General features: G+C 37.7%; 1 protein-coding gene across 1 annotated transcript in view; it reads left to right on the top strand.

The window, feature by feature from the left end:
* The window catches only part of LOC143579733 (disease resistance protein RPV1-like), a 32,824-nt gene extending 10,213 nt beyond the window's left edge, over positions 1 to 22,611 (top strand). Inside the window, exons 2-11 of the mRNA XM_077062956.1 lie at positions 15,384 to 16,515; positions 16,605 to 16,670; positions 17,836 to 18,057; positions 18,169 to 18,268; positions 18,737 to 18,879; positions 18,979 to 19,567; positions 19,658 to 19,734; positions 20,963 to 21,174; positions 21,269 to 21,320; positions 22,408 to 22,611. Of these exons, the coding sequence (XP_076919071.1) occupies positions 15,384 to 16,515; positions 16,605 to 16,670; positions 17,836 to 18,057; positions 18,169 to 18,268; positions 18,737 to 18,879; positions 18,979 to 19,567; positions 19,658 to 19,734; positions 20,963 to 21,174; positions 21,269 to 21,320; positions 22,408 to 22,611 (2,797 nt within the window). The remainder of the gene's footprint in view (positions 1 to 15,383; positions 16,516 to 16,604; positions 16,671 to 17,835; positions 18,058 to 18,168; positions 18,269 to 18,736; positions 18,880 to 18,978; positions 19,568 to 19,657; positions 19,735 to 20,962; positions 21,175 to 21,268; positions 21,321 to 22,407) is intronic.
* The last annotated feature ends 348 nt before the right edge of the window (positions 22,612 to 22,959 follow it).

Here is a 22,959-nt window from a genome sequence, read left to right as displayed (position 1 = left end):
TGTTCCCAATGCTTCTTGGACAACTTGCCAAAGTTTGGAGGTGAAATGGCTATCCCTATCGGAGATGATCGAGATGGGGATGCCATGACGAGACACTATTTCATTTATATAAATCTGCGCAAGTCTCTCAGTGTTATAATTATCTCTAATCGGGATAAAATGTGCCGATTTGGTTAATCGATCCACGACTACCCAAATTGCATCATGTCCTCGGGACGTCTTAGGGAGGTGTGTCACGAAATCCATCGTGATTTGCTCCCATTTCCATTCGGGAATTTCCGGTTGTTGTAACATTCCCGAGGGTTTCTGGTGCTCCGCCTTAACTCTCGCACACGTCGTACACTTGCCGACGTATGTGGCTATATCCTTTTTCATACCTGGCCACCAGTAAAATTCTTTCACATCCTTGTACATTTTATCTGATCCCGGATGTATGGAATATTTTGATTTATGTGCTTCGTTCATGATCAATTCACGAAGGTCATGGAGGGTCGGAATCCAAATCCGATTTTTGAAATAGAGAATTTCGTCCACACGCTGTTCGAAATTCTTCTCGTTACAGAAAAGTCCCTCTTTTTCCAATTGGTCCCCTTTCAACGCCTCGCGTTGAGCGATTCGAATCAAATCCGAAAGGTTCGACTGGACTATCATTCCCAACGCTCGCACGCGTAGTGGCTTAACTCGATCTTTCCTACTCAAGGTATCGGCTACAACGTTAGCCTTGCCGGGGTGATATCGGATGTCACAGTCATAGTCACTCAGTAACTCGACCCACCTTCGTTGTCTCATATTCAGTTCTTTCTGATCGAATATGTGTTGCAAACTTTTATGATCAGTGAAGATGGTGCACTTTGTACCGTAGAGATAGTGCCTCCAGATTTTAAGTGCGAAGATGACTGCTCCCAATTCTAGGTCATGAGTAGTGTAATTTTTCTCGTGAACTTTTAATTGTCGAGAAGCATAGGCTATAACCTTACTATTTTGCATCAATACGCATCCTAACCCTCTCCGGGATGCGTCACAATACACGACAAAACCATCGTCTCCGTCGGGGAGACTTAAGATTGGCGCTTGGCACAATCTTTGTTTTAGCGTTTGAAACGCCGTTTCCTGCTCTTCACCCCATTCATACTTCCGATCCTTTTGAGTCAGGAGGGTTAAAGGTTGGGCGATGCTGGAAAAGTTCTCTATAAATCGACGATAGTATCTAGCTAAGCCTAAGAATTGGCGGATTTCCTTTGGAGATTTAGGCGCTTGCCAATTCTTAATTGCTTCAACCTTACTCGGATCAACGTGTATTCCTTGGTGGTTTATAACGTGACCGAGGAATTGCACCTCTTGTAACCAGAAGTTACACTTGGAGAATTTTGCATATAACTTCTCCTGATCCAGGAGCTCTAAAACTAACTTTAAGTGTTGCTCGTGCTCTTCTTTACTCTTCGAGTATATCAAAATATCGTCAATAAATAGAATGACGAATTTGTCGAGATAGGGTTTACAGACTCGATTCATGAGATCCATGAATACTGCTGGCGCATTTGTTAGCCCAAAAGGCATAACTAAGAACTCGTAATGGCCGTAGCGAGTCCGTAATGCGGTTTTTGGGATATCCTCCTCCTGAATTCTAACCTGATGGTATCCCGATCTAAGATCTATTTTTGAAAAGTAGCTCGCACCTTGTAGTTGGTCGAACAGATCATCGATTCGGGGGAGAGGATACCTATTTTTGATTGTCAACTTGTTCAATTCCCTGTAATCAATGCACATTCTAAGGCTCCCGTCCTTCTTTTTCACGAATAGAACAGGTGCACCCCACGGGGAATAACTGGGACGTATAAATCCTTTATCCAATAATTCCTGCAACTGGTTGGATAATTCTTGCATCTCGGATGGTGCAAGTCGGTAGGGCGCCTTAGCAACAGGGCCAGCTTGAGGTAACAGATCGATTCTGAATTCGACCTGTCGGGTTGGCGGTAATCCAGGAAGTTCCTCTGGGAAAACTTGTGGAAATTCGCGTACCACGGGAATATCGCCCACCCGTTTTTCCTCAGAATCAGTGGCCGTCAGGCTCGCTAGATACGCCACACATCCCTGACGTATATATTTTAACACCTTGAGATGGGATATAAATGGTATCATGGTGCCGGATTTTTCTCCTTGCACTAATACCTCCTCGTCATCCGACACTCGGATCTTGACGATTTTCTTTTCACAGTTTATTTCTACCCTGTTACGTGCTAGCCAATCCATTCCCACTATCACGTCAAAACTACCCAATTCTACCGGTAACAAGTCAATCAGAAAGGATTGCTCGTTCAGAATAAAAGGGCAATTCCGAACTATCTGATTAACTATCATGGTTTTACCGTTAGCGACTTCTACGGTGTAAGGTTCTATGGTTTCACCAATAGGAAGGTTTGCTATCGAAAGGAATCTAACGGAGACAAAACTTCTATCGGCGCCTGTATCAAATAATACAGAAGCGTAATGATCAGAGACGAGGAAGGTACCTGTCACTACGCTGGGGTCCTGGCGTGCCTCGTTTGCCCCCATCACGAATGCTCGGCCTCGCGCCGGATTGGACGACGATGCCTGACCCGTGAGTTGTCTCCCGTTTCCTCCCTGGTTCAGTTTCGGGCAGTTCCTTTTGAAGTGATCCGTGCTGCCGCATTCGTAGCAAGCACGGCTAGTGGTCACCATTTGGTTTCCTTGCGGGTTTTGCTGTCGGGCCGGTTGGGTCCTAAATGGCTGCGCACGGATAGGTTGCGGTTGTCGGTTCAGGTTGTTCAGATTTGTCTTACAATTTGGTGCGTAGTGTCCAATCCTGCCACACCGGTGGCACACCACCTCTTTGCACACGCCACCATGGTGGTAACAACATTTCCCGCACTTAGGAAACGTTCCCTTCTGCGGTTCTTGCCTTCCGCCCGAACTCGTCATGGCATAGCTCTGGGCAGCAGGCCTAGCTCGTTTGCTCTGCTGCTTTTCCTGGATCCTATGGTCATGTGTACCCCGTTTTCCCCCAGCGGATTCTCCTGTCACCTTTAGTGATCCGCTCCGTAAGAAATCATACGTGACAATGCCAGCCTGTGTCACTGCACTTTCATACGTCTGGTGTCCCCCCGCGTTAACTATACTCCTCACTACTGGAGTAAGTCCCCAAATATAACGTTCCACCCTCTTCGTCTCTGGGGTGACCAACCACGGTACTAATCGTGACAGTTCATTAAACCGGTTGGTATAACCCAAGTGGTCCGCCCCTTCATCTCCAGATTCCACAACTCATTTTCCAGTTTCTGCAATTCATTCTTTGGGCAGAAATGTTCCAACACAAGAGCCTTAAGCTCTGTCCAGGTCATGTGGTTTGTCGCCGCCTGACCTCGAGTCTGTACTATGGTGTTCCACCATGTCAAGGCATGGTCGGTGAATGTACAGGTGGCGTACTTAACGACACAATCCTCGGGACAGTTGCTGATATTCACCACTGATTCTATTTTCTCTATCCATTTAACTAACCCATTCGGTCCTTCAGACCCGCTAAACTCTAATGGCTTGTACAACATAAAATCCTTGATCGAACATCCCCTGGATGCACGAATTGGTTCAGTACGGTTTGTCTCTACCGTAGGTATAGGGCCATTGCTGTCAGTAACGACCACCCTAGGCGGTGCGTCATTACTCGGAATCGTGTTATCATTCCTTGGAGGATTAGCATTTTGTTCCCCGTCATTATTTATGGGCGTTTGATTGCTCGGAGGGGTTGGATTGGTCGAGTTGTTAATACTGGCGGCGATGCGCGATACTATATCCGGTATCGCCGCCTCCAACTGTTGAGCAATCAAACGGCTCACATCTACTTCCGATATTTTCGTTGATCGTTTCGGTGCCATACTACACAACATCAAGAAAATACATATAATCAATACCATCTCAAATCATAAAACACAATACATATTTCATTCATTAGTAAACATTGATACATATTACACAAACATCGGTTTACATACTTTCCAGTCAACATTACACAACTAAGTTTTAATACAAGGGCCCTATGTCGGCATCATCTCGACATAACCCGTAAAGGGGTCAGTGCTTGAATGATACCCAAAAGTATCTATAATGATTATGCCCCAAAAGAGACCCACCCTAGGGGCCAGTGGTTGTATCATAACTAAACAAGATTCACTCCATGTTAGTATCACCACTAACTACTTACACAGAGTATCAAAAAAAATGGTCCCTGTCTATCCCCAACCCAAATCAACTAAACATGGTGGTAAACCAACCCCACCAACATCGCCACCAACACCACTAACACCGCCATCATAACCCGAACCCGACTCTCCATCCGGTCAAGCATCCATTGGGAGTACGAGCACTCCCTCTTCAGCTGGGCGATTGCATACTGATGATCCAGTATGCAATCACCCAAGTACATTCTCCTTTGGACTCCCACCGTCAAGGCGGCGGAGTGCTCGTTCACCTGTTCGGTGAGCGTTCGGAGCCAGGTCGCAGCATCCCGTTCCTGTCTCGGGAGACCCCACACCGGTAGAGTCGCAGGCTCGGGACGAGAGCTGGAGGACTCGCCCCTGCGAGTAGCAGGTCTGGGTGGGGGCGAGATAGGTCGGACCCGTGGAAGACTGATCCGCGCCGTGAGGCTGGGTCCGAATCCAGGGGGTGCAGGAGCGACCTGTGGTGCGGGTGGGGTCGGGGACCTGGCCATCCTAGCTGAGGAGGACTGGCCGGAACTCCTCAAGCTAGCCTCGGAAGGCTCGGTGCTGGATGCTACAAGTGGGCTCCCGGAGTCCCCGGAGCTGACCTCCTCCGGGTCCTCCTCGATCGACACACTGGGGGTTCTTGACATATTACCTGCACACAAGTTAACAAACATATAGTTCTTTCCATAGTGTAAATCATAATCAAATTAATATGCACTTACTTATACAACTTGACCACATAACAATATTATCACATATTTGCACATATGTTGCCAATTTTACCTATTAAAGTCCCCCTTGACTTCCCCTGAATTCCCTCGTGTAGACAAGTCTGTTATTATGTTCCGGACCATAATAACCCACTTGTCCATCCAAGTTCATCCCGATCTCGTCACTATATATATTTAGTTGATATTCAGATCCTATAATACTTGAGCTACTGGTTATATTTTAGGTATCTTTTAAAGACATCCTAATTCTTTATAACCAATGGCTCTGATACCAAGTTCTGTAACACCCCGTAACCGCAGCGGAAACGTACACGGGATGCAACAGACACATCTGATATCAACAGCATTGCTTATAAAGAAAAATACCACTACATTAATTTATATCATATTACATTGTTGCTAGTTTCGTTACTGTCTAGGTGTTACACACAAGTTTTACCGATAAGACGTTAATATATTCATTACAAAACATAGATCAGCAAGCTTCCAACAAGTAGCACAGATCATTAAGCACATATCAATCATTCCAACTTGGGCATACCTAGAAAACATGTAAAGAAAACGGGTCAACTACGAATAGTTGGTGAGTTTCACTAATTTAAATAAACACTGACAGATCATTTTAATATTCATTTATTAACAATGTAATTATGCGGGGAACTATGTTTTCCCCATAACATTTCCATTAATCTTCTGGGAACTATGTTACCCCAGAACAATAATAACTCCGGGAACTATGTTACCCCAGAACAATAATAACTCCGGGAACTATGTTACCCCAGAACAATAATAATAACCTCTGGGAACTATGTTACCCCAGAACAATAATAACCTCCGGGAACTATGTTACCCCAGAACAATAATAATCACCTCTGGGAACTATGTTCCCCAGAACAATAATAACCTCCGGGAACTATGTTACCCCAGAACAATCCCACACGATAAACAATTTATATATTCTATGCATCAAACCATATATATATTTAAATATACAAGTGTTTCCATACGATCGGTATGTACTTAAATACTTTAATAAAGACATGCTTTCCGCCCCGGGAAAATATTTAAAACAGTTCAGTAAAAGGGGCTCGTGAAAACTCACCTTTCTGTGAGTCGGGACGTGGTACAATGAACTGCTATAAGCCTGGATCTGTAATATGATATCTAGTCGTTACTATATATTTCCCATAAATTAAATCCGTGTTAATCGGTACATCTGGGGACATTGTTAACCCAGTACTGTACTCGATCCGGGGACAATGTTAACCCCTTGACACTCCTAAGGACTCAGATTGTGCCATTACTTAGAGTCTGACGGTCAAAATTGTCATTTTTATGTTTTCCTTGATTTGCGTGCCTAGCACGGTTATCCGTTTTTAGTTTCAAAAATGAGTTTGTTCACACCCGACCCAAAAATGGTGTTTGACTGTTATTTTAGTTAAAGTGATGAAATTAGAGCTCGGTTTGGACACCCCGTTTGGCCGCGGGGCCCGTTTCCGTCATTTAGGTGCCGGAAACAGTAAAATCGGGTAAAATTACCCAAATCATCCGAATTATTTTCGGATGATTTACTTTTATTTAATTTACTTAGTATTATGAAAATGGTCCATTTTTAGGTTTTTATATACCAGTCAGCTCGCTTATGCGAGTTTTGCCGGTTTACACGTTTTAAGCTTTAAAAATTTGTTTTTATGTTCTTTTTAGCACAAATAATTACCCATTTAGTCTCGGGTCTTGAAATTTTGCACAAAACTTATTTTGACAGTAAGAAATTTTATAAAAATTTTCCAGATTTATTTTTTTATATTTACATTTATTTATCTATTTTTAAACATTATTAAAACACTAAATATGTCAAAAATACCAAAAGACTTTAGAAAAATCCCAAATTTTTCTGGGACGATCCCTGCCATCCTCATAACTCCCTGGAATTTTTCCAGAACCCAAAACTCATTTTTCAAGCCATTTTCACAAAAACCGAGCTAGAAAGCCTTAGAACTCGTTTTACCGAAAAGCCCCCTTAGAATTCTCCAACTGAGCTCAAATTTTGTGTGTGACTTTTATATGTTATAAAAAGCTTATCCTAAATTTTCCAGAATTTTTCATCAAGTTTAGCTATTTTTCACCATTTTTGGCCAAAACCGAGCATTAAATTCACCAAATATTCATCCTTTATCCAAAAATTACCAAAAATTCACAGATCTCATATTTTCATGTGTAGATCATCTCTGTGAAATTTCATGACCCAACTCTAAGCACACTACAATCTGTCCAAAATCACTAAATCACACGAAAATCGAACTATCTTGTGTTTTCTAGCGTTAGATCGCAAAGATCATGGTTTCTAGCCTTTGCTAGCCACTAGATACAACACTTACAAGCACAATAACACTATACCAAGCAAGTTACACCAACAATCAAACCATTTCTTTCATAGTGTCGGTTTTGATATAAAAACAAGGTTTTAACCGTAAAAATCCGTTCTCGACTCTTTTTACTCATTTCTTGGACCAAGATCCCTTGTATAACTTGTATACATCTCTTGATCATGCAAGAGTCGGTTTCATCTCGGGTTTTCACCCGTCTTTCACTTGGAAATTCATTTTTAAAGATTCTAACCGTAAAAATTCGTTATTGACACTTTTAACTCGTTTCTTGGATCAAGATCCCGTGTATAACTTGTATACATCACTTGATCTAGCAAGGATCGGTTCCATCTCGGGTTTTCACCCATATTTCACTTGGAACCTCTTGTTCTTGCAAAACAACTCAAAATTAAGAAATCAACACCAACGATTATGCATTATAACATGCTTATACCTTGTGTTCTTGGTTAAAAGGGATGGATTTGGATGAACACTTGAATTGTTGGAAGAGATTTGAGAGAGTTTGATGTTGAAAAAAAGAAAATGAAATGATAATATGAAGAGGGTGGGCCGATCGGTCCACCATATGGGGTGGGGTGGGACCCACAAGTCCATTCTAAGCCACATATTCGGATTTCCGTAATCCGGATAATGTTTTGGATAATCTGGTTCGGTTCGTTTCTCGTTTAAACTCGTAATTCGGCTTAAAACGAGCCTAAAATGGTTGTTTTTCGGGTTAAAATAAAATTTACATAAAACCGACTTAAAAACTTTAAAAAACTTAAACCATGACATTTATTGACTTAAAACATCATATTGTCGGTCATTGTGCATCTTTTTCGGTTTGATCGATCGTCTCTTGCTTGGTTTGATGTTAAAGGTTTCGTTTATCGTACCGACGTACTAATAAATCGAAATCCCTTTTCTGTGCTATAATTCACTTATCCCGAAGCATTAATACTTCGTAAACATCACTAAACATTATATACTTCGTCTATAATGTAATTCCCGATTCGTTCGGGTTTCAATAATCGTTCATTGGTTAATAGTAATTCCAATACGATTTACTATATAATCGAGTATGATTCGTACTATGAATCATATATACTCGTATAAACGTACTATAAGTCATATAATCAATATTAAATGACACGTAAATAGTATATACCGGCTAGGGTATACCTGGATTTGCCGGAATCGTTACAGTAAGTAAGGTGTCGAATCCACAGGGAATCAGTGGAAAGTGCTAATCAAGTTCAACTTGTAATAACTAATTATACTAGGCGGACAAACGATGTCAAGCGTTTTATAAGAATTGTTGAAACAAACGACTATTAGTTTGATTTGTAAACGATTATAAAAATGGTAACCAATCTCCAGGTTTCAGATTTTGAAGTAAATTGGATAAACGATTAAATCTATTGAATTATAACCTTTTTTGAATCAATAAACCAGGAGACTAGATGTTTGACTATGTTGATCGTTAGAATTTAATCCAATTGATTGACACGGCTAAACAATAATCTAATTGATTGTAAATCTTAGGTAATGTTGAAACATCAGTTCTATGGTTAAAGATAACTAGGCCAATGACACTAAGAACTCAATCCTAATTGTTGATGACCAAAATCCTTAACTGATAAACTTCAAATATCATTGATTACCCAAGAACATTTTCAAGCATACAAACAAAATCCAAAAGTTAAGGTTTAATGTACCACAAATCCAATGAACAACTTAACCCTACACTCGGAGATGGTCACGAGCGGATTAGCCTAGCATATGCATCTTGAATGGCCTCTTTGATTATTGAATGGATGATGGCATGGGTGATTATGGTGATTGGGAGGTGTTAAGATGGTGGAGAATGGCCCTAAAATCGTCCAAGGGGGCTAGGGTATGAAGCATAGCCGTCCTAGGGTTGAACCGGGCTTAAATATGGAAGAAAAAACCTAAAAATCGTGTTTTTCCGCCTAGGCGACCGTAGCCTACGGTCTCCCCATTGTAAGCTACGGTGGGACCGTAGCCTACGGTCCTCAGACTCTGCTTCACGGTAACAAGCCCCTCACACTGTTTTGCCCATAACTTATTCGTTATAGCTCCGTTTTACGCACCGTTTTCGGCCACGTCATCCTCTTCAAATTCTCTATCATTCCATGTAATAAAATCTTCATTTCCATTCCATGTCATATGTTCCAATTTAGCTCCTTTAAGCTCCTTTATTCTTCACTCACCTTTAAACGTAAAACCACTCAAATTAATCGTGTCCAAGGCACATAAACACGTAAAACACACGATATAACTTACTTAAAACACGTTAGTTCACCCACATATCACATTCCCACACTTATCCTTTTTTGTCCCGAAAAAGATTTACAACGGAATCAAAACCGGAAACTGTTTTTACTAAATACTCGATTTATTTTATTATTAACAGATAACACAAAAACCACGATTGCTGATATTGCTATCCACTTAAACCCATGCCCTAATACTTACCGGGACAAATAAGGTGTGACAAATTCATTAGTTTATATGATTAAGTGGAACCCACACATCAAGCCCTGAAGCCGCCTTACCATGCTTCATTATGGTTTTACCGAGCCAGACCCCCCAACTTGACTTAAACCTTGGAGTTAGATGATCAAAACTATGCACAACCATGTGTAAAATTTTGAGCCCATATGTAATAGCTAAAACAATCAAGGATATTATCGTCCAACCTAAACTTAAGCATCAAAGTCTACCAGAATGGTCATTAGATACTATTAAGGTACAATTAGGCATCTATCTAGCAAATAGTCCCCACTACATGGTATACCCCCGTTATCAAGCAACACCCCAAAGTCCATATCCATAGGTGAGTATGTACGAATTCATCTGTAGGGCTTACATATGGCATGTCCCATGTGGTCCATTTCTTAATGGTATTGAGACACGAGCACAGGCCCATATGACTAACAGCATGGATGATCAAGTCAGTAGTGTAATTATACTTTAAAAGCACGTGATGATCATGTTTAATGACTTATATTTGGCAGATAAACTGCGGGTTTGATCTTTGAGCTCTTTTAATATTCATAAATCCACTTAGGAGATACGAATACCCAGATGATATACCGCATAAAGACCTCTGGTGTCCGAACCCTAGAGCATCCCATCAATATAGGATTTAAGGTTATAAAACCATACACCTATGAAGCGTTAACCACTTAAACTAGAAGTATTTTCGTTATGTTTATATCACAAGCCATCTAGCATACTCTAACGTTAAGCCTATCCAAGCATCGTTCAGTAGTCTATTCATATTTTAACAAAATTTCTTTTGGTCATCAAATCTTAACAAAAAGGTTTGAGTATGGCCCGACCTTTCATCTCAGTCCTTACACAGGCTTAGCTAAACAATCAAAACCCGAAAATGTTTCCCACTAAAATCAAGCAATTAGAGGTTCAATTAAGTCAACAACCAAACCGTCCTTTCATTTTTAAAGGCTGAGCCTACCGACACATCCCAAATTAAGTGTGTTACTGTTCTTTTATTATTATTAAAATTTATTATTATTATTATTATTTATTTATTATTAATATTAATATTAATATTATTTTTTATTTTTATTTATATAAATGTTACAAACAGTTCCAGTTTTTCTATCATTTTCCATTGTTTTTGCAAAAAGTTTTAAATTCGGGACATTTTTAACATTTTTCACGTTTTCAACTCCAATCCCGCATCCCCACGCTTAAACTTTACATTGTCCCCAATGTAATTTACTGTTAAAATTGAGTGTAGTACACGAGAACTTAAAATTTTAACAACCAAAGTAAAGGAAAGAGACACATGCACCTGATTCGAATCTCTCTTGTCAAACGATTCCTGCTGATAAGTACTTATTGCAAACTTGACCTGAACTCCTTGAACTTTGATGTGACAATATATGCTCCACTGAATCATGACTAGACCAACATGAACTTCCCTACACTTAGGGTTTAGTATGACTGCTAAACACAAACAAAAAGTAAAATGCAAAAAGAAAAACAAAACAAAAGGTCGGGTTGCCTCCCGGTCATCGCTAAATTTTTGTTAAGGTCTTCAGCCAGACCGTTACCTCATTTGGTGATTATGGTGGTCTAATGGAGCATTTACCTACCGTATTTCCCACATACGCTCGGTAGGTAAGGTGCCAAGGTTGTGCTTCCTCTTTCACGATCAGCATATCTAGTGAACCAATACGGGCCAGTGTGAATGCATATTTACCTTCAGAATTTCCAACATATGCTCGGTAGCAAACACGTCGAGCCCACACACTCTTTCTTATCTTCGAAACATTAAATATTAATCGGGGCTGAACCGAGCATTTTCCGACTGAGTTGGTATCTAGAGCATGTTTGAGATTGAATTTGAAAAATGCTTATTGGCGTATTAGTGTTTTTAAAAAGCCAATAAATTAAAATGTGTTTGACAATCACAAAAATCTTTCTTATATTAGATTTTTGAAAGGGTTGAAAAGCAGTTTTCCAAAAGCCCAAATCCTGGCTTTTCAAAATGGCTTTTTGTAGGTCCCGAAACCGGATCCGACAACGTATGGCTTTGTTCTTGATAAATCTCGAGACGGGTGCGGTAAATCAAACGATCGAACAAAGTAATATAAAGATAATATAAACGGTGAACGACTTCGTTGTCGGTTTCGAAAGATGAAATACATAATAACCAAACTGACCCACCCAAGGTGAGCTCCCCTTGGGTGGGTGATTTACACCATACAAACACACACAAAACTTAACAATACAAAGTCCTATTTATAGCTAAACATAGATATTCTTGAAGACTTTTCGTTAAACTTAAACGCGTGTCGAAGTTCTCGTCTCGTGTCCGGATTTTGCTCCCACTTTAATTATTAACTTGACCGTAAATATATAACAGGTTTCGTACTTTGATATCGCAAGTCACATTTTTGGCCTTACAATCACCCCTTTGACTTATGATATCAAAACTTTGTCGAACCGTGTCTCGCATCTTCACAAATCACCCGATAAACCGAAGCCTCTTCGTTTTAATTCACCCCCTCAAGGTATGACCCACCTACATTTAATGTTTAAGTAGTTCTCGCTTCTTTGTCCGCTCTCTCGGATCTTAAGTTGTATATAGGCATGAGATGAGCTCGATTATTCACAAATCAATCTCGAATTACCGGATTCAACGATCAAATGAACAAAACTTATTATTTCGTTCGAAGTTCATCTTTCGGATCCAACTTCTCAAACGCCTTAGAAATAACAAGCTTTGAACACGGTTAAACAACGCGAAACCCGAACAAATTTTGACTTTCTTTAGTTGGTCAACTCGATTATCAATCTCAAGAAATACCCCTCAAAATGCGCCCAAAAATCTGGTTATAACATTAATGTAACTGGCCCAAGCTAAAATAATTCAGCAGCCCAAAATAAATAAAAACAAGGCCCAAGAAAGAAATCCATCCAAAATATAATCATATGGCCCATACATAAACAGCCCACATTAGTTTGAAGCCCACTCAGAATCTGGCCCAAAAATTAACCCTAGCAGATCTAGGTAGGTTTTGAAATGGAATACATACATGCACTTTTGTGTGAAGATGGACAGCCGCCAGATCCACTCGCCGGAAAATGGATCTTCGAAAAACCCGGTACTTGCCGGAAAACCTATTTTCGGCCATCAAAGACTCCATCTCTCTCACTTCCGCCGCCATACCTACCTTCGCCGCTGCCTCCGCCGTAACTATCACCACGACCATCTCCGCCACTGCTCCAACCGCCATTTCCGGCCACACAACGCCGTTGTAAGCCATTATGGCCGTCGTCGCCTCCTTCCACACCATCAACAGCCTCACCATCCTCCACCATAAACATCGGTCACCGGCAAACAGCCGCCGGCATACCAGGTCATTAGCCACCGTTATCATCTTAACAAATTCTAGATCTCTAACCGGCACAGAATTTGGATCTACAAACCCGAGACGAACTTCAAACACTTTTATTTTCTCTAATCTTCATACTTTATTTTCACAACTTCAACGGAATTAACGTCTCGGTTTGGGTAATAGCGGAAATAGAACCCGAATTTCAAGAACAAAGTTGAATCATAAGATTTGACCTGCCCTGATACCAATTGTAGGTCCCAAAACCGGATCCGACAATAAACGGCTTTGTTCTTGATAAATCTCGAGACGGGTGCGGTAAATCAAATGATCGAACAAAGTAATATAAAGTTAATATAAACAGTGAACGACTCCGTTGTCGATTTCGAAAGATGAAATACATAATAACCGAACTGACCTACCCAGGTGAGCTCCCTTTGGATGGGTGATTTACACCATACAAACACACACAAAACTTAACAATACAAAGTCCTATTTATAGCTAAACATAGATATTCTAGAAGCCTTTTCGTTAAACTTAAAAGCGTGTCGAAGTTCTCGTCTCGTTTCCGGATTTCGCGCCCACTTTAATTATTAACTTGACCGTAAATATATAACGGGTTTCATACTTTGATATCGCAAGTCACATTGTTGGCCTTACACTTTTTGAAAAAGCTAATAAGCCAATAAGCATTTTTCAAACTCAATCCCAAACATGCCCTTAGTAATAAGAAATATATATATAATATATTTTTTTCATATATATTATGTACTTATTGATTAACTTTATTTGTAATTTAATTACTTGAATAATCCCGTGTAATATACGGGATCTAAAAGCTAGTGTCATAATAATTAAATACCGTCACACAATTAAGTTATATACACAAGGTTTATTTTAAACATAAATTTAGGGAAAATTCCCAAAATAGCTCTTTTTAGAGAGAGGATTCCCAAAGTAACCCTTTTTTCCTTATAATTATTTAAAATTTGGACTGCCAATACGCTTTGGGAAAAGATAATAATATAGGGGTTGAAGGTCAAATTTCTAAAGAAAGTCAGGTAGAAGTAGAAGACGAGATTTGGGAAATAATGAAGGTAAAGTCCAAATTTTTTTGTAACTTTGGAGCAAAAGTTCAGATTTTTTCAAATTTTTTTTTACAAAACCATCTTGAGAGACTGTTTTTTATGTTTCCTACATTTCTTGTCCATATTTTCAAATTCTTGGAAAAATATATTTTTTACAATTATACCCCTGAACCACCACCACCACCTTGAACCACCACCATCACCGACGCCGTCTGCCCCACCCAAACTTCATGCTTTTGGTTTTGTAGGACAGAGGAGATACAGCAAGATCTGCATTCCTCCGCACTCTTTCAAACTTTTCCCCATTATAAAAAATCTCCTGCCACAATATTAATTTTTTACTTTGAACCCATTATGTGTCTGCATATTAATCAACTATAGACTTGTAATATGACACATTTAATAAAATGGTAAGAAAAGTACTTGTTGTTCAAGTGCAATCTCAAGTTTTTGCACGATCTCCCCCATTTTTGGTCGTTCTTTACGAGCTCGATCTCTTTAAACATTGATAAGCGATGGTTGAGAATGTGCTCAAAGATTCAGGTTTCATATGTTCCTTTATACCATGAAAAATTATGCCAGTGATGGAGTGGGGCTGACGGCGTCGGTGATGGTGGTGGTTCAAGGTGGTGGTGGTGGTTCAGGGGTATAATTGTAAAAAATATATTTTTTCAAGAATTTGAAAATATGAACGGAAAAGGTAGAAAACATAAAAAAATAGTCTCTGAAGACGGTTTTGTGAAAAAAAAAGTTTTGAAAAAATCTGAACTTTTGCTCCAAGATTACAAAAAAATTTGAACTTTACCTTCATTATTTCCCTAAATCTCGTCTCCTACCTAACTTTCTTTATAAATTTGGCCTGCTACCCCTATATTATTATATTTTCCCAAAGTGTCTTGGCAGTCCAAATTTTAAATAATTCTAAGGAAAAAAGGGCTACTTTGGGAATCCTTTCTCTAAAAAGGGTTATTTTGGGAATTTTCCCCTCCCCATAAATTTAATACATTTATGCACTATAATTGAATGTCCATATTCTTAAGAAGTTGGAATTTCATTTTAAATGTGCTATATTTGGTTTTTTCTTAGTTCTGAGACAAACTTCATTGCTGAAGTGGTTGAGACAGTTCAGTGTAAACTAGATTTCAAACAACTGAGTACTAGTACTCCAGCACATTTAACTGGAATGGAGACTCGAGTTGAAGTTATCAATTCCTGGTTGAAAAATGAGGAGTCCAGCGCTCTAGCAATATGCGGTATGGGAGGCAGTGGCAAGACGACACTCGCCCAACACATATATAACTTAAGCAAACAACATTTTCATAGCAGCAGTTTTATTGAAGTGGCTGGAAAACAACATGATGAGTTGCTTGGGCTACAGAAACAACTTCTCAAAGATGTTTCGGGTGGAAAGAAAATAAGAATATCAAGTGTTTTCGAGGGTACACAGAAGATTGAGGAGGCCTTACGAATTAAAAAGATGCTTATTGTTCTAGATGACATTGATCAACACGAACAAATAAGTGCCTTACTTGGAACAAAGGACTTTCCTACGCAAAGCAAGATCATAATCACAACAAGGATTCTACATGTAAAGGCATGGCTTGCTACCCTATTTTGGAAGTGTTGGGTGCACGAGATCGAATTGTTGAATGATCTTGAATCATTAGAGCTCTTAAGCTTTTATGCCTTTCGATCAATAACTCCTCCAAAATATTTCAAGGAGCTTGTGGTACAACTAGCATGTTATTGTGGAGGAAATCCATTGGCTCTTAAAGTATTAGGTTCTTCTCTATATTTTAGTGATGAAAACCCAGTGACAATAAATGACATGAAAGGAATTTGGATAAGTAGAATAAATTCACTGAATTCATTAAAAGGAAATATTGATTTTAAAATCCAAGGGTTACTACGAAAGAGCTTTGACTCATTACCACAACCTAGTGAGAGAGAGCTGTTTCTGCATATTGCATGTTTCTTTGTTGGTGAAAGAAAATATTTTATTGAAATGATACTGGAGGATGAATTGTATGCGAAATCTGGGATCTTGACCCTCATTAACAGATGCCTTCTTACCATTTCCGTAGATGGTAAACTCATGATGCATCAACTACTTCAAGAAATGGGAAGAAAGATAGTTTATGAAGAGTCCAAAGATCCTGCTAAACGGAGTAGAGTTTGGCATCCACAAGAATCTTATAGTGTGTTAAGAAGAGGAGATGTAAGATGCTTCTTTTGTTTATCTTTAAGATTGTTCTCATTTCACAACCTAACCAGTATTCATTAATAACATGTTTTTTTATTTATTAGGGATCTAATACAATTGAAGGTCTATCACTCGACATGCGAAAGGTTGAGCAAGGAATGAGACAAGAGGTAAAAACATTTGGTTGCATATATATATATAAGTTGACTAAAATAAAATTTTCTTTTAGATGATAGTTTACATAATCAATACTATAAAAAATGATATGCGTTCCTCACATGCTTTTCTTTTCACTCCTTCGGCTTTACCATTCAACCTTTTCAATTAAAAAAAGAGTTCGTCCTCAGTTGTTTATTATTTAAGAAAGGCATTACTTATATTTGTGTGTGTGGTTAACTATAAGTATTTAACCATAATGTTTTAGGCTTCATTTGTTAAATTACGCACAATGCAACAATCATCGTAGCCATTCAAATGCCTCTTTTGTTGGTTCAGGCCCCTTAATAAAAATTATAATAGAAGCAAGTTTATCTAAGTTATGTGAAGAAATGAAAAGATGAATTTTAGAGTGAAAGAGTAATGAGAAAATGATAAGGATGCAGAGAGTAAAACCAATGCATACTTTATTATTCAATAAGAATGAGGCTATAAATAGCCGTCAAGTACAACCAACTAAACAAGAAAATAGCAACAAACTCCTAGTCAACCTAAAGAACCGGTACAACCCACTATCCTAGTGCATACTCCTAACGTATACTTTTAGATGAATGGGTCAAACTCTACCAAACTTTGACTAGTACACAACTAAATAAACAAACCATAAAAAATAAATAAATGCTTTAGTCTCCATATTCCATCCATACAGATCACTATCACATGAACAAAAAACTCTTGAAACTCTAGCTTATTTCATGCAAACAAAGACTCATAACCCATGACTGTTTGACCCGTCAAGATTAAACCAACATCTTTCATTTACCTGTTTCATTTAGTATTACATGGAACTAGTAATTTGCCCACGCATTATATGGAGAAATCGGTTGGTAAAACATGAACATTGTGATGCTAGGGTTGCACCTTTTATACCGCATATATAATCTGACACATCATTTTGGTTAACTTGAAGTAATTTGAACATTATAGTGTTAAGAAGCTTTGCCTCTTACCACTCGGCTACAACACAAGTGGCTCTTTGACCCACAAAGAATTACTAAACTAGAGTTCAATATAATGCTTATTAAGTCACTAAAAATACAGATTCTAAGAAATTATTGGGCTTGCTGTCATAACCTATATAAGGCTTGCTAATAATTTTAGTTCATGCTAAATTTGCAGGAACTTACCCTTGAAACAAAATTTCTTGCAAATATGAACAAACTAAAATTGTTGCAACTCAAATATGTGAAACTTACTGGGTCCTATGATAATTTTCCAAAGTTACTATGGTTGTGTTGGCATGGATGTACTTTGCCAAAAATGCCTCCCGGGTTATTGGCGAGCACCTTGGTGGTATTAGACATGAGTGATGGACACTTGAAAATGTTTGAAGCTCCCATGGTATAAGAAATTCAATCTTATGTTTGACATTTCACCTTTTAAGCTTCTTTGTTTTAGACGATCTTTATTTGAATGTATAATCATAGTTTAACCATATTATTCTTGCAATAGGTTCTTAATTCATTGAAGACACTAAACCTTAAAGGTTGTGACAAACTTGTCAGCATATGCAATCTCTACCGACTTCCTAAACTTGTGAGGTTGATCCTCTGTAATTGTAGCAGTCTGATTCATATTTGTAAAGCCAATCTTGGGAATCTTTATTATTTGGACTTTACAGGGTGTACTAGACTGTGGAAGTATGTAAATAAATTGGATATAACGAGGCTTCCAAAACAGTTGTCGTTTTCCTTACCCCGGTCATTAACCTGGTTAGCTCTCTCAAACTGTGGCTTGGAATTTAACAGTAATGTTGGTATGGTGTTCCATCCCCAATCATACACTAACCTGAATTTGGCATTAAATCCATTTGAGTACCTGCCAAACAACATCGACGTTAAAATGATTCGCATACTCTGCTTGTATTCTTGTCCAAACCTGAAATCTCTCCCATGTATCCCAAGTACGCTTGTGCAGTTGCATATAGATTGGTGTACATCACTGGAGAAAGTAACATTCCAATCAGGTCGTTTCAGTCTGCAAGACTTTGGTTATGAATGTTGTTTTAAACTGTTTGAAGTTCAAGGCCTTTTTAAATTAGTGCCCGTAGAAAAAATGGATGAAAGAGATCTAGGCCACATGCAATGGATCAAAGCATATGCAAACCATAAAGTGGACTTGGTCGGTGATGAGATTACTAAAGGCAGAATTTGGCGTACACAGGTTCTCTCGTATTTTCTCTCATATCAATACACTAGAACACATATTTATATAGTGTACACTAGTTTTAAATATGACTAACAGAACAATTATGTGGAGTAGATGTTATATGAATATGGCATAATGACCACGTATCTGCAAGGGATAAAGCATTCAAGCCTGCCGAGATACGAGTATACTTCATCATGTGGTTCCTTATCCTTTCATGTGCCTTTTCAAAATGAGAAAAACAAGATCCAAGGATTAAGTGTAATCTGTTTATACACATCCAAGGATAAAGATGTGTGGAATTTGATGGCTAAGATCAGCAACAAAACCAAGGGTCTTACTTGGTTGTACAGCCCAATCGTGTATTGCAAACCCAGAGTTGATGAATATATTGTGTGGGTAAGCTACTGGCCAATTGGAAACGTACTAGATGTTGGTGACGAAGTCAATGTGGTAATATATGTGCAGAAAGGAAAGATGATAATACACAATTGTGGTGCCAGCCTTGTGTATATGGACAGTGAAGTAGATGAAGAAGAAACGTATGAGAATAACTTAATTAAAAACGAAGAAGTAATTGGAGGAGATTTGTCTGATTTCAAGGTGGCCACAGGATGCTACTATCTTTGCCGCAAAAATTTATTTGGTTTAAAGACTTCGTATTGGTTAAAATATTTCTTTGGTGATAATGTTCACTATGAAGGTATGTTCTTGATTGAGTTATTCGATGTTTTAAAGTTGATACTAAAAGTAATGATAGACACTAATATAGTAGTATCATAAATTCTCTCAGATTCACAAGGATGGCGAAAAACCCATCAGTCAAACCTATCCCGAAGGCTGAGAGATATAGAAAAGGCCTTTCTAAAAGTAAGTATTGTTGCTCTGGATTGATTGAATACACAATAATTTGATAATCAAGAATTGAACTGACAACAATAATCAAATTTCCAAGTAACCATAGTATTATTTGATCGATGCATCCTATTTGTCATGTATTAGAGGTTTCACCCTTCTAGTTTACAATCTACATATACTATTAAAACAAAGCAATTCTTCTACATGTCATTCAATTAAAGTATCAAACTAGGATGCTAACTACCCTATTAGCATTTATATAATTATTAACAAAGTTACAAATGTAACTTTAAATGCTATATTAAAAGATGTTTTTAGATATTTATGAATTATAAAATGTTATTTATCATTATTTATATTTTAAGTATCCATAAGGCATGTTATTACGTATATTATTAAATTTAACTATTTTATTATATTTTTTAACCGCACGTGCATTACACGGGCTATATCCTAGTATTATAAATAAGAAATGAACATAGTTTCACACTTTGACATATCTTACCCTAAACTTTACGTGTGATATTAATTCACACTTTGACATATCTTACCATAAAGATAGAATCTTGATATAAGCACAAAACCAGTTCGTGTATCCCTTGAATCAAACTTGCAGTTTAGTCAACTGTCCAAACAAAACAAATTTATTTGTCTAGGATTACCAATAACATAACAAAGCAACCAAATAATTTGACTATTCTACCAATCAAAAAACACAAAACCAATTTGTTTACCCCGAGGATCAGCTTGTTGATCACCGATAATCGTATCGGTTTTACTAGTTAACAACACTGGAACAACATGAATTTTGAGTCCAGATCTATTCAAATTCCAATGATAATTGCGATTTTAACAAAACAAAATAGCAATATGCTAAATCCCTCTTTCAATCCTTTTTATGTACAAAATTCTGACCTAAAACATGAGTATACATGAAATACCTTTACCATAAATTTCTTTTCACATATTTGTAATATCTGTGCCTTAATTTTAAATTTGTTACAAATCTTTTCATAATATTTGTTCTAAAAGTATGATTTATCATATATTTTGGTTCTATGTCCTTTATCTATGAAAAAAAGGAAAAGAGCAATTACCATTAACCTTAAAAAAACAAGTATAGATTGTTTTTAGCGTGTTTACATAAAAAAAAAATCTTTTGCTCTTTATATGGATTGGTGATTCCAATTATCCTTTGTTCTTAATACTTTTGTTCAATCCTATTTTTTCATAATTCTAGATAATTGAGCTGAGAGTTAGCTTTAATAGCGAAAGTGAAACTGACAAGATAGAAAAGGCCGTATCTGGTATTGTGGGTGTTGAATATGTTTCTGCATATAAGGAAACGGGAAAACTAATTGTCACCGGATATGCTGATCCTATAGAAGTGGTAACGTGTGCGAGGGAATTTGACATCATGGCGGAGATCTTATCTTTTAAACCTTTAATTAAGTAATAAGTAAGTTCTAAAGTTTAGTTGGTATAATAACATGGCTGTTGACATTGATACATACTGACTGCCACTATTTGTTTGCTTTTGACAAAGATATGTTGCTTTGAAATGCACTGACATTAACTATATCGAACCGTGTGGGCAGGTAACCATATCGAACTGTGTGGCTGGAGGTTTTATGACAAACGGGCAAAAATCCTAGGTTAGATTATATTTTATTCTTAGAGAAGGAAGTTTATTAATTAACCTATATTTTATTATATTCTTGTACACAACGGACCATGGATTTATTCCTGTATAGTTTAGCAATTTCAGTTTGGTTGTTGCTTTTCAATGTAAAGTGTTCACAATTTTTGTTTTCGGCTTGACCATGGAACAGTTCATGTGGTTTTCAACGGACCGATTGGTTTGTTTGTTGAGCTAATTCTTTTAATTAATTATTTTTAAAAACATTTTTTTTGCAAATTAAACATTTATTTTAGAAAATAAAAGGATACATACTATTTTGAACCGTAAGCATACACATTATCATAACTGTTGGTGCATTTTGTATAAGTAGTCTATAAGTTTAATGTTTGTCTTGTTTGTATTGAACAATTGTGTTATGTTAACGTTTATGTTTGATGTGCTTGATTAGAAGCGAAGTTATAGGTCAGGCGAAGCTATCAACTTCGTCTAGTATGTAACAGACGAAGATATGTAGTATATAATAATATCTTTGAAAGGGTTTTAGAGATAGTACTTCGGCCATGAAACATTGTGTGCTTTACCGTGCATTTGACATATACTTCGTTATTAGTCAATACAAATAATCTTTTGGTGTTAGTTCTTGCCTCCTTTTATTCTAGTTATTACTAATACTCGTAAACAAATACTAAGGGGATTCCGCACTCTTAGAGTTTGTGATACTTTTGTCATCGATCTATTCTAGGGACCTAAACACAGCCAAAAAATCAAAAAAAAAAAAAAAAAAAAAGAATTTCCAGCCGTCACAGCGAAATTGTTGGTAGGGTTTACACTGATCCAGTGAAGTTATAACAGGCGAAGCTATAATAGGCGAATTTAGAACATGTGAAGTTCTAATAGGCGAAGTTGACCAGAGACTTTGACCAAGCGAAGTTATGCCAACTTTGTTTGATTACTGAGACTTAGGCAAAGTAAAAAATGAATTAAACAAAGAAATTCTTAAATAATTCAAATATTTAACAATGACTTTTGTCAATATCTCAAAGCTAGTCAAAATGGAAGTAGAATCGTGTTCCACAACCAAAGCACCTAAATTGCTTAGAGGAATCGACCTTATCCAATGGAATGAAATATTTGAACAGTATATTAAATGGCAAGATGCCAAGATGTGGGTGTGTATTGAATATGGTTACATACCACCCACAACTACATTTGAGGGAAGAGAATATGCTAAAAATACAGTAAGATAGAGAAGACATGAAGAAATTGTATGAAGCTGAAAACTAACTATGGCTTTGCCTCAAGAAATTCTCCACACATTAAAAATTACAAAACAGTTAAAGATATATGGGAAGCCTTGGAGAATCGATATGAGGGAAACGTCTCTATTAGAAATTCAAAGACCAAATTACTAAAAACTTAGTTATATGTTTTTAAGTACTTGAAAAACAAGTCTTTGGATGATATCATCACTCGTTACTATCACCTCTCATTACTGAACTCAACAATTATGACATCAAGATGACTGACTTCAAGATAGTTGAAAAACTTCTAGATGCACTTCCACCAAAGTGGAAGATGTATGCAGTGATGATCAA

This window comes from Bidens hawaiensis, unplaced genomic scaffold, assembly GCF_021521415.1.
Source record: "Bidens hawaiensis isolate Kalapana, Puna unplaced genomic scaffold, B.hawaiensis_p1.1 tig00029922_1, whole genome shotgun sequence".
NCBI classification, from domain to species: domain Eukaryota; kingdom Viridiplantae; phylum Streptophyta; class Magnoliopsida; order Asterales; family Asteraceae; genus Bidens; species Bidens hawaiensis.
Note: the sequence above shows the minus strand (reverse complement) of the source record. Positions and strands in the feature narration are given on the sequence as shown.